Source organism: Nicotiana sylvestris, chromosome 6 (genome assembly GCF_000393655.2).
Source record: "Nicotiana sylvestris chromosome 6, ASM39365v2, whole genome shotgun sequence".
NCBI lineage: Eukaryota > Viridiplantae > Streptophyta > Magnoliopsida > Solanales > Solanaceae > Nicotiana > Nicotiana sylvestris.
In genome coordinates this window covers 143,947,172-143,960,210 of record NC_091062.1, presented here as the reverse complement: position 1 = coordinate 143,960,210, position 13,039 = coordinate 143,947,172, and the positions used below count along the sequence as shown (strand labels likewise).

General features: G+C 42.4%; 2 protein-coding genes across 2 annotated transcripts; both read right to left on the bottom strand.

Moving 5' to 3' along the window:
• Positions 1–10,386: 10,386 nt before the first annotated feature.
• LOC138871423 (proline-rich receptor-like protein kinase PERK13) lies at positions 10,387–10,890 on the bottom strand. The gene has a single exon (XM_070149300.1). It carries the CDS (start codon positions 10,888–10,890, stop codon positions 10,387–10,389), a length of 504 nt encoding a protein of 167 aa, XP_070005401.1.
• A 594-nt stretch (positions 10,891–11,484) lies between these two features.
• LOC138871422 (uncharacterized) lies at positions 11,485–12,519 on the bottom strand. Its single transcript, XM_070149299.1, has one exon. The coding sequence runs from the start codon at positions 12,517–12,519 to the stop codon at positions 11,485–11,487; it is 1,035 nt and encodes a 344-aa protein (XP_070005400.1).
• Positions 12,520–13,039: the final 520 nt, after the last annotated feature.

The window sequence follows — 13,039 nt, the reverse complement described above, 5'->3', positions numbered from 1 at the left end:
ATATGTTTATTCAAAAAGGAAGAAATAAGGATAAGAGAAAAGAGAAAGGGTGCAACCGAGTCTTGGTTTTGGACAGCCTACATATCCCGGGTTATAGGGGAATCAGGTCGCGTGTAGTTCAAAAAGTTTTAGTAGCTGGTACTACCGAAGAGCTGTGATTTGCTGCTATTGCTGCTATTTCTGCTTACTAAACTCCTTATTACACTGTGACAAAATAAACGAAGCCAGACTAAACTATGATATACGAATTACAAGAATCCTATCTATATCTTCAAACTTTAACTTGCAGTTTCTGCTGCCCTGCTGACTTGTACTCTCTGAGTGAGATTCCTTTGTTGCTGACTTGAATTGTATTCTAAGATGCTTTCCCTTTGTTCTTCAAGTGGACTCCTGATTGTTGTCTTCCTTTGAACCTTGTTGCTTCCCTTCGTTCTCCAGGTGGGCTCCTGATTACCAACACTTGCGCTGCTTTTCCTCGAAACTTGAACCGCTTCCCTTCATTTTTCAGGTGGGTTCCTGATTGCTGAACTCCTTTGAACCTTGCTACTTCCCTTCGTTCTCCAGGTGGGCTCCTGATTACCAACATTTGCGCTGCTTTTCCTCGAAACTTGAACTGCTTCCCTTCGTTTTTCAGGTGGGCTCCTGATTACCAACACTTGACTTGTTGCTTCCCTTCGTTCTCCAGGTGGGCTCCTGATTGCCAATACTTGCACTGTTTTTCCTCGAAACTTGAACTGCTTCCCTTTGTTCTTTAGGTGGGCTCCTGATTACCAACACTTGACTTGCTGCTTCCCTTCGTTCATCAGGTGGGCTCCTGATTACCAATACTTGAACTATATTCCCTTGCTCTCCAGGTAGTCGCCTGATTGCCAAAACATGAATTGTATTCCCTTGCTCTCCAGGTGGGCGCCTAATTGCCAAAACTGGAATTGTATTCCCTTGCTCTCCAGGTGGGCGCCTGATTGCCAAAACTTGAACTGTATTCCCTTGCTTTCCAGGTTGGTGCCTGATTGCTGAAACTTGAAATGTATTCCCTTGCTCTCCAGGTGGGCGCTTGATTGCCAAAACTGGAATTGTATTCCCTTGCTCTCCAGGTGGGCGCCTGATTGCCAAAATATGAACTGTATTCCCTTGCTTTCCAAGTGGGCGCCTGATTGCTGAAACTTGAATTGTATTCCCTTGCTCTCCAGGTGAGTGCCTGATTGCCAAAACTTGAATTGTATTCCCTTGCTCTCCAGGTGGGCGCCTGATTGCCAAAACTGGAATTGTATTCCCTTGCTCTCTAAGTGAGCGCCTGATTGCCAAAACTTGAACTGTATTCCCTTGCTTTCCAGGTGGGCGCCTGATTGCTAAAACTTGAATTGTATTCCATTGCTTTCAAGGTGGGCGCCTGATTGCTGAAACTTGAATTGTACTTCTTCCCTTCATTCTCCAGGCGGGCTCCTGATTACTGAAACTTTAATTGTATTCCCTTGCTCTCCAGATGGGCGGCTGACTGCTGAAACTTGAATTGGATTCCCTTGCTCTCCAGGTGGGTGCCTGACTGCTAAAACTTGAATTGTATTCCCTTGCTCTCCAGGTGGGCTCCTGATTGCTTGACTTGAACTGTCTTCTTCTTGAATCTACTTTTTTTTGACTTGTCCTCCCTTGTTTCTCCAGGCGCGTTCCTGATTGCTTGGGTATGAACTGTTTTCTATTCTTTGAAACTAGTGTTGTCCTTCCCTACTCTTCAGATGGGCACCTGGCTTCCACAAAATAGACAAAACAAAAGAAAATTTTCTGCCCCAGTTTGGTAGCTGGGCATAACCGTGAGTGTTAATTGAATCATGCTACTAAATATCTATGAGAATTTGGAAGCTAGATCCCATTATCCAGGAGGGTCCTGAAAACTTCTAGTAAAATGCCTGTTTCAAAGCTACATTATATCTTCTAAAGGTATGACTTCTGCTGAATCTTGTTATTTAAGATAAACTTAAAACTCATCCCATTATCCAGGAGGGTCCTGAAAATCAAAATCAAGTTTTATCTTAAGAGTGACATTTTTAGTGCTAAATTATACTCCCTTACAGTAGAACTTACGCTAAATCTTGTTATCTAATGGAATTCTTAAAGCTGGGTCCCATTATTCAGGAGGGCCCTGAAAATTTCTAGTGAATCCTACCTCAAGCATGCAAACTTCAAAATTCCGCTTATATTCCTTTGGGGTACATTTATGCTAGATTCTGCTACTCATGATTATTTTGAATTTTAAACTAAGTCCCATCTTCTAGGAGGGTCCTAAGAACTTTGCGATCAAACCTTCTTGGTACTTGATCTTTCTTCACGTAGGATTTCTCCGAAACAAATAAAAAATTTTCCCCTGTTTCAAATCAAAGAAAAATCTTGTTAGTTTAAAACATGGTGGTTAGTTGTGGCATTCTTGCTGAAGGTGGTTCTTCCTTTGCCATGCTTTGCTTTGACTGGCTGCCTTGAGCCGGTCGAGAATTGTTTGACCTTCTGATTTATCATTAACCCCAGGACCCTAGATGATCTGAGTGCTCTACACCCCAACCGTTGTTTTTCATTTCTGACCTCTGCATCTCCTGCGACATTACTGAACCATTTCACCGATTTAACTTTTGCTTACACTCTATGTCCCACTTTTCATCACACTATCTCTGGCATGTCCTAGCCGCATTTTGCTTTGTGCAATTTTGAAACTGGTAGTAAACTTTGAAATTCCTTCTTATTTGTTGAAACAAGGCTAACCTTGGAAGAGCTTTAGAGTAGTAAAATTAACAGCAATGAAATGCGACGATTTTGAGAATTAAGAATAAAGAAGAAAATCCAAATTTGGATGACTGTTGGAGAGAGAAAAAGAAACTTATCTGAGTGGAGTAACTGGCACCAATAATCATGGTATTGCATTTTGGATTAATCAACCCAGTCTATTTAACCAATCACTTTTCCAATTGTTTTACTTTGTGCTCCAAGATCTCCGCAACCCGATGTTTACTTTCCGCCAGTTTACAGACCTTATTCGGCTTGCAGTGCCCTGAAGGGTTTTCACCGACAAACCTCTCTCATTTGTTCATTCCTCAATTCCTTGTCGCCTCATGGTGCCCATGAAGATTTTCACCAATAAGACTCTCTCATTTTTACTTTCTCTCATCTTTCGTCGCCTATGGTGCCCACGAGGGTTTTCACCAATAAGACTCTCTCATTTTTTGATTTCTCTCGCTTAAACCAGAGTGTTGCCCCTGATATGAATCCTTTTTACTTGCTTGACTTGGCATCTCTCGAAGACTGATCGGGAGGTCTTTCTTTGGACGGCAATGTGGGCTCTTTGGATTTTTTTGGAAAGAAAAGGGTATCAAAAAGGCTCAAAGCAACTTAAATGGGTCAGAATTATAACTTTTGGAATCTGATCTCTTACCACAATCACAACTTCTGCCCCAGTTTCTTGCTTGGGGATTTTTGATTTTTATTTTGATATGATATGACCGAGCCGTGAGGCTGCCTACATATCCTTAATAGGAATTAGGTCAAACATAGTTCACACCTGAATTTCTTTGTTTTCTTGTATTTTCTCTTTTCGCTTCTTTTCTTTTCTCTTTTTTTCTTTTTCTTTTCTTTCTTTTCTCTCTTTTTCGTTATTGATTCCAAAAGAGAGGTATGAAATAAAAATAAGGCTCAAAAGGGGAAACAAAGGGTAGAGTGTTTAGATAGCAGAACAAATTGCCTTCGTCATTCCAATCTTCGAAACAATGCCAAGTACAAACAATCAACAATTGAACCAAAGAAATCATACATAATATCTCTTGACTACATCAGAATTGATATCCATGTCTACAAATTTGCCTTCGATATCTGTTAGATACAAAGCACTATTGGACAACACTTTTGTTACAATGAACGGCCCTTGCCAATTTAGGGCGAACTTGCCCTTCGCTTCAGCCTAGTGTGGAAGGATACACTTTAATACTTGCTGACCCACTTTAAACTTTCGAGAACACACCTTTTTGTTGTAAGCTCTCACCATTCTCTTTTGATATAACTAGCCATGACACACTGCTGCCAATCTTTTTTCATCAATCAAACTCAACTGCTCCAAACGGGTTTTGACCCACTCATCATTATCAATCTCAGTCTCAGCGACAATTCGAAGGGACGGGATTTCAACTTCTGCAGGTATCACTGCTTCAATGCCATATACCAATAAATAAGGAGTTGCACCTACTGAAGTAGAGACAGTAGTGCGATAACCCAGCAACGCAAATGGTAATTTTTCATGCCATTGCCTGGAATCTTCTATTATTTTCCGAAGTATCTTCTTTATGTTTTTGTTGGATGCCTCGACTGCTCCATTCGCCTTGGGATGATATGGGGTGGAATTGCGATGTGCAATCTTAAACTACTGACATACCTCTTTCATCAAATTACTGTTAAGATTAGCACCATTATCCATGATGGATTCCAAATCGACAGATGATATTTGAGTAAACAAAATCAACCACTGCTTTCTTGGTTACAGACTTGAAAGTTTTAGCCTCAACCTACTTGGTGAAATAATCAATGGCTACCAGAATGAACCTGTGCCCGTTGGATGCTGCTGGCTCAATTGGTCCAATGACATCCATGCCCCAAGCAACGAAGGGCCATGGTGCTGACATTGTGTGCAATTACGATGGTGGAGAATGAATCAAATCTCCGTGTATCTGGCACTGATGACATTTGCGCACAAAACCGATACAATCTCGCTCCATGGCGAGCCAATAATAACTTGCTCGGAGAATTTTCTTCACCAACACATATCCGCTCATATGTGGTCTGCAGACTCCCGAATGTACTTCGGACATGACAGTCGTAGCTTGTCTAGCATCTATGCATCTTAACAATCCAAGGTCTAGTATTCTTTTATACAAAACTTCTCCACTGAAGAAAAGTCCACTTGCCAACCGTCGAATTGTTCTTTTTTGATCCCCCATAGCTTGCACCGGATATACCCCCATCTGATGTACTCCCTGATATCATGGAACCACGGTTCACCATCAAGTTCTTCTTCCACCATGTTATAGTAAGCATGCTGATCTCAGACTTGAATATGTAGAGGATCGACATAAGCTTTGTTTGGATGGTGCAACATTGATGCCAAGGTAGCCAAAGCATCGACCACCTCATTATGGACCCTTGGAATATGCCTGAACTCTACTGATCGAAACTGTTGACAAAGATCATGCAAACATTGTCGGTATGGTATGAGCTTTAAATCTCGTGTTTCCCATTCTCCTTGAATCTGGTGCACCAGAAGATCCGAGTCTCCCAAGACCAAGATTTCCTGGATATCCATGTCTGCAGCTAGCCTTAAACCCAAAATGTATGCCTCGTACTCAGCCATGTTATTGGTACAATAGAAACGAAGCCGAGCCATAACAGGATAGTGATGCCCTGTTTCAGAAATAAGCACAACCCCTATTCCAACTCCTTTCATGTTGGCAGCCCCATCAAAGAAAAGTTTCCAACCTGGTTTTTCAATCTACTCCAGTTCGTCGATATGCATCACCTCTTCATCGGGAAAATAAGTTCTCAATGGCTCATACTCTTCATCGACCGGGTTCTCAGCCAAATGATCGTCCAATGCTTGGGCTTTCATCGCGGTCCAAGTCACATAGATGATCTCAAACTTCGTAAGCAAAATCTGCCACTTTGTAACTCTTCCTGTGGGCATAGGCTTTTGAAAGATATACTTCAACGGATCCAAGCGCGAATGAGGTAAGTAGTGCAGGATGACAAATAATGTTTCAATTTCTGTGCTACCCAAGTTAGGGCACAACATGTCCTTTCCAGGTGAGTGTACTTAACCTCATAAGCTGTGAACTTCTTGCTAAGATAGTAGATGGCATGTTCCTTCCTGCCAATGATGTCATGCTGACCCAATGCACAACCAAATGAATTTTCCAAGACTGTCAAGTAAAGAAACAAAGGTTTCCCTGGTTCTGGTGGAACCAGCACAGGTGGGTTTGACAAGTATCCTTTTATCTTATCAAATGCTTCTTGACACTCATCAGTCCACTTGACCGCAACATCCTTCTTCAGCAACTTGAAAATAGGCTCACAAGTTGTCGTAAGCTGAGTAATAAACCTACTGATGTAGTTCAACCTCCCTAACAGACTCATCACCTCAGTTTTGTTCCTTGGAGGCAGCAATTCTTGGATAGCTTTGATCTTTGATGGGTCCAACTCAATGCCTCGACGACTGACTATGAATCCCAACAATTTTCTGGATGGAACACCAAATGCGCACTTGGCAGGGTTAAGTTTGAGGTTGTACCTGCGAAGCCTCTGGAAAAATTTCCTCAAATCTCCGACGTGGTCGACCTGCTGCTTCGACTTTATGATTACATCATCTACGTATACCTCAATCTCCTTGGGTATCATATTATGGAACACAATAGTCATTGCCCTCATGTAAGTTGCCCCAGTGTTTTTCAAACCAAATGGCATTACTCGGTACCAATAAGTTCCCCATGGCGTGATGAATGTTGTCTGTTCCGCATCTTCTTCATCCATTAAAATCTGATGATACCCTACATAGTAATCCACAAAAGATCCAATTTCATGCTTGGCACAAGTATCGATCAAAATGTGGATATTGGGTAGTAGGAAATTATCCTTTGGACTTGCTTTGTTGAGATTATGGTAATCAACGCATACTCTGATCTTGCCGTCCTTCTTTGGTACTAGCACAACATTAGCTAACCAAATGGGATATCGTGTGACCCGAATGACCTTTGCGTCCAACTGTTTGGTGATTTCTTCCTTAATCTTCACACTCATATCAATTTTGAACTTTCTCAATTTTTGCTTGACGGGAGGGAATGCCAGGTCAGTAGGTAATTTGTGGACCACCAAATCAGTGCTCAAACCTGGCATGTCGTCATATGACCATGAAAAAATATCTTTGTATTCAATCAGTGCTTTGATTATCTCTTCCCTGATATTTGGTTCAAGGTGGACGCTTATTTTAGTCTCTCTGATATTATTTGTGTCCCCTAAATTGATGGCTTCTGTATCATTCAGGTTGGGTTTGGGTCTTCCTTTAAAGTGATTTAATTCCTTACTAATCTCTTCAAAAGCCCTATCCTCATCATATTCTGATTCGTCATCACACTCTACTTCTTGAATTATTATTTCAAAATCAGATTGATGTTTAAGACTGGCCTGAGGATTCCTCATGCATACCATGTCATTAGAACCAGCGTAAAAAGAACTGTACAGAAAAGAAAAGAAAAAAAAAGGAAAACCATCAGGAATAATGAAGAAAGGGAGATTGCATTTCATTGAATGATAAAAGATAACAAGGTTTACGCACTCAAACAGACTGAAAGATAACAATCTGGATTACAACCGTGGAATAACCCAGACAAACTAAAGGAAAATCAAAATAAACTACCAAAACTCCTTCCGTGGGGAGAGGAGTAGCCTTCCAATTGTTAAGCTTTGTTTTTGGACCGACAAATTGCACTTCCGCGTTGCTAGAACCTTCTCCAATTTCCACCATGTTTACATCATCAAACAATTTCTTGAATTTTTCAATTAATTCATTGTCAGGATCAATCACAGAACCGGGAATTACTGTTACTGGGTGACTTCTGGTATCGGACTTGACAAATGATCTAGAAAGACGTGGGACCGGCTTTGGAAGGACCCATGCCCTCTGTTTCAATTTCCTGGCTCTTTTTATGTCTGCGGCTGTGGGCTTGAATCCCAGGCCAAATGTTCCCAAGTTTTTAGGGAGGGACACCGGCTGTATGATGCCCTGCAGAGATGAACCCAAACCTTTGCCTAGTACAAAACCATTCTTCAATATTTCAAAGGCCACCCTGACTGATGCGGCGGTTATCTTCGGATTTGGAATGTGTTTCCCCTCAAGAACTTTCTTGACCAACATCGTGTCAAAAACCTGGTAGACCCACGACCCCTTGTCATCTTCCATTTCAATGAACGACACAACGGCATTGCTATGAGCGCACAAATTATCTTCACCGTGCACAACTATTTCCTGTCTATCCCATTCAAATTTGATCATCTGGTGTAGTGTTGATGGGACTGTTTTAGCTGCGTGAATCCATGGTCGACCTAATAGCAGATTGTAGGAAACAGCTATGTCTAGCACCTGGAACTCCATTGTGAAATCAACTGGCCCTATTGTCAGCTCTAGCACTATATCCCTAACTGAATCTTTGCCTCCGCCATCAAATCCCCACACGCAGATACTATTGTTATGAATCCTCTCATCTTCTACTTTTAACTTGCTCAGAGTGGAGAGAGGGCAAATGTTCGCACTGGAACCGTTATCGACCAATACCTGGGTAACCACGGAGTCCTCACATTTCACCATAAGGTAAAGAGATTTGTTGTGCTCAGTACCTTCTACAGGCAATTCCTCGTCAGAAAAAGTGACTCTGTTCACTTCAAAGATTTTGTTGGCTATCTTTTCTAGATGATTCACTAAGAGTTTATCGGGAACATGAGCCTCATTTAGGATTTTCATTAAGGCTCAACGATGCTCGTCTGAGTGGATTAACAATGTCAATATGAAATCTGAGCAGACATCTTTTTCAATTGTTCCACGATAGAATAGTCTTGCATCTTCATATTTCTCAAGAATTCCTCTGCCTCTTCTTCAGTTACAACTTTCTTCACTAATACTGGGTTATCTTTAGCTTTTCTTAACTCCTCGGGGGCAAAGCATCTCCCAGAACGAGTCCAACCCTGGTCTCACAGACTTCTTCTTTAACTTCTTTCCCTTTAAAGGTCACTATCACCCGTTCATAATTCCATGGAATAGCCCTGTTATTGACTATCGGTAACTGGGTTACCAGCTTAATAATGACATGATCTGTGCGGGCACCCTCCACAATTACGATAGTTCTGCTTGCCACTCCTGGCACAACCACTTTCACCCTTTCTTGTTTTTCTGCCACATCACTTAAAAACCTCTTCTTAACTGCCATAGATGGTTCAATTGGCTTGACCTCACTGGACCGAATCATCATGACAGTCTGTGAAGGCTTCCTGGACTCCCCTCCCTTATGCATTATTTCAATCATATTTGTCTCTTGGTGGGTTGGCATCGGATTCCGGTTGATATTGGGCGCCTCTAGAGCTTGAACTTCAATTCTATTAGTATCAATGAGCTCCTGGATAACACTTTTTAGGTGCCAACACTTCTCCGTGTCATGACCCGGAGTACCAGAACAATATTCGCAACTTATAGAATAATCCAAATTTTTTGGGGGAGGATTTGACAATTTTGACTGTATCGGTCTTAACATGTCCAGTTGTCTTAGCCTGTGAAACAGACTAGTATATGACTCTCCCAATGGAGTAAAGGTTTTTTTTTTCTGCAACCTTTCATCCTTAAATGCTTGATTAGGCTGGAAACTTGGTCCAGGAGGGTTTCGGTAGGCTCGTGGTGGTGGATAAGTGTTTGGGGAATGGGCGCACGCCATTGCGCGTGGGAAGGAGGTTGGTTGTATGTTTGGGCATGGTAGATAGAAAAATGAGGTTCTGGTGGGGGTAATAGTGTTGGGGTGGATTATACTGGGTGTGGGGGTAAGTTCGGTTGTGGGGTCGAGGCTGATTATAGTGGTAAGATGAGCCTCTGGGTCCGAACCAAGCTCCTGAATCAATTGTCGCCATATCCTCTCTCTTCTTTTTCCCAATTATTCCTCCTGCGTCGCCCTGAATAGCCTGAGTGGTTGCCTTAATAGCCGAATAGCTCATGATTTTATTCGACTTGAGCTCTTCTTCTACCATTCCCCACATTTTCACCACTTCATTGAAGGATTTGCCTACAGCCGATACCAGATGACTGAAATAAGTGGGCTCTAAGGCCTGCAGGAAATAATCCACCATTTCACTTTCTTTCATCGGAGGGTCAACCCTCGCTGCTTGCTCTCTCCAACGGAAACCATACTCTCTGAAACTTTCACTGTGCTTTTTCTCAAGTTTTGTTAAGGACAGTCGATCCGGAATGACCTCGAGATTGTACTGGAAGTGACAAGCAAATGCCTGGGCTAGATCATCCCATGTGTACCATCTTCCGTGATCTTGCCGGGTATACCATTCCAATGCTGAACCACTCAAACTTTGACTGAAATATGCCATTAGCAATTCATCCTTCCCTCCAACTCCCCTCATTTTGCTACAAAACCCTCTCAAGTGCGTTATTGGATCGCCGTGCCCATCGTACAAATCAAACTTGGGCATCTTAAATCTTGCCGGCAATTGCACATCTGGAAATAGACATAGGTCTTTGTAAGCCACACTTACTTGACCTCCCAACCACCGCATGTCCCTGAATAACTGTTTTAAGCTTTTAACTTTCCTGAACATCTCCTCCTATTCGGGATTTTTGGATGGTTTCTCAGCTTCCACAGGAAGATCGAAACGAGGAGTATAAGAATAGGGTTCCGGAGCTTTGAAAGTGGGCTCAGGGGGATAATACTGGTTGTCATGAGCCTGGAATAAAGGCTCGCTGGAGGATCGGTGAATTGTAGCAGGCATTGGTGCTATGAAGATAGGAGTGGCTAGTGGAGGAGGGTACAGAACTGGTTTGGGTGGTGGAGCTTGCGGGGTTTGGGAGGTGGTACCTTGGTAGTGATGGTAAATACGAAATCCTGCAGATGAATCAACAGTAGGATTTTTTTGTGTTTGAGTCAATGGCGGGATGAAAGCAGGGTTGGCGGGGTAAGCTGGTGGTGGTTGCCCTTTTGCCCAGGCCAGGTACATTTCGGCCATCTGCTGCTTCAACTTATACATCTCTTCTTTTATCGAATTAACATCCAATTCTTCCACCTCTCTTGAAGGATCGATGCTACTCGCATCAAGTTCTTGGTTAGACATGATCAATTCGCCTTTGGACCTGGTGTTGTATGGATGGGTTGCCAGAATGCTCAACAAACTAACCACCTGCCTTAGCTCTACAGCATCAACAACAAACTCGTTAGTGATTAGAGCTTAACAGATTGGTAACCGCATATTTGTGGAATGCAATGCACCTAAGTAATTAATCATTTCTATCATGTATTTGTTCGATTGCTTGTGTCATCCCGGCTTTTCCTTATTTCCATGTGCAACTTCTTTTTTTCTCTCTTTTTTTTTTCTTGCCTTTCTTTGTTTGACTTCTCTTTGTTTTTTTCTTATTCTCTCATTTCCCTTTCTTATTTTGTTTCCTTCTCACGGTTTCTTATTTTTTTTCTCTTTTCTTTTGGTTATGGTCGAATCCTATGGAGATTGCCTACGTATTATGACCCTGCATGAATCAGACCGAGCGTAGTTCTGAGGTATAAGTGTAAAAATAAGTAATAAAACATTTTTGGGATTTTCAAAAAGCAAATACTTTGATTATAACGACTCAAAAACTAACAGACTCAAAAGAAACTAACAGACTTTAACAGAAAGAAAATACAGACTCAAGTAAAAAAAATCACGAATACATTAATGCCTCAAATGCTCATGGGGCCCGCAGGACATCTTCGATCTCACCACGGGCCTATATGCAAGATCCCTTTGAAGCCTCTCCAAGTCACTCATTATCTGTCGGACAAATGTCATCACTGCCGCGGAGAAAGTGGTGCGATTCATATCCTCACATGCTTGGCATTTCACAACAATGTAGTCTGCGATGACTCTGACCCGCTCTCGAATTCTACCCTTTTCTTGAAGAAGACGCCCGACCTGTTGATTTTGGGCTTCTAACACCTGAGTGTCGTAGAGATGTCGATTTTGCAACTGTTGCATTTCTTCCTCCATCTGAGCCATCAAATCATAACAGTGTTCCCTATCAGCCTTGAAGTCCTTGGCTTTCTTGGCTACTTCATTCTCGAGGGTAGTCATTTTTCTCTTCAGACTGGTGATTGTCCCTTCATACTTTCTTTTCATTTGTTGCACAAACTTTGCCCGCTCTTCCGCCTTCTTTGCCCATTGTGCCCCGACTTTGGCTAGGTTGGCCTCAGACTTTTCCAGGTCATCTTGACACTCAAGGGCTTTCTTTTTCAGGCTGCTTATAAGTCTTTCATCCGCTCGGCTTCTTTCCGAGTTTCTAGCAGCTATTCTCATTTTCTGAATTAGGGCTTTGAGGGCTTCATTTTTCTGAGTTAGCTTTTTCTTCTCGCATTCATCTGCGGCGGCTTGCAAACTATTCTTAAACTGAAGGTCCATGACATGCTTTTCTAGCCTGCCTATGGTGGCTCTGTACTCATTTTCTTTGGCCAGCCAATCCCATTGCTCTTGTGATGCTCCGACAAATTTTTGAAGATGAGGTCTTTCGGCCGGCATTCCAAACTCAACTTCCTTTTTATACCAGGCAAGATATCCTGGTGCAACTTCACCTCTAGACATATCACGCACTCGAGTGTTCGCCGTCAAGTACTGACATTCGCTCCAAATTTGGCGGACTGCTACTTCATGAAACTGACCATCGGGACCAATCTCAACCACATGGCGACTAATGTCTTCATCCCTGGGAACCATTTGATATCTCCCTAATTGTCTCAAAACCCGGTATGGGGCATAAGGCTGAATACTCCTGAGACCCATCAAAAGGAAATGAGGCCCGGTAGCTGGCATGTATATGATCTCATCTACAGGAAGCCACCCAAAAGGAAATGGGGCATAAGGCACATCGACGACTCTTGGAGCAACCAGATACTTATGTCTTAGAGGAACTTCAGCGCTCCCAATATATCCGGCTATTTATTCCAGAGTTGGGGTGAGTTCAAATTTTGAGAAATAAAAAATGTTGTGGGCCGGGTCCCAGAGTGTAACCAATGCCTTTATGATGTCCCCTCTAGGCCTGATCTTCAACAACCCGGTGAGTCCTCCCAAGTATAGATTGACCTTATCTTGCCCTGATTTACCCAGATCTTCCCACCATATACACAGCTCCAAAGGGATCTTGTTCATGACTATTATTGACAAATTTTGACTCGTGCTCATTCTGCACATTTTAGGGTGATTAAGCAAAATCATGACTCATTTGAATCAAGAAAAG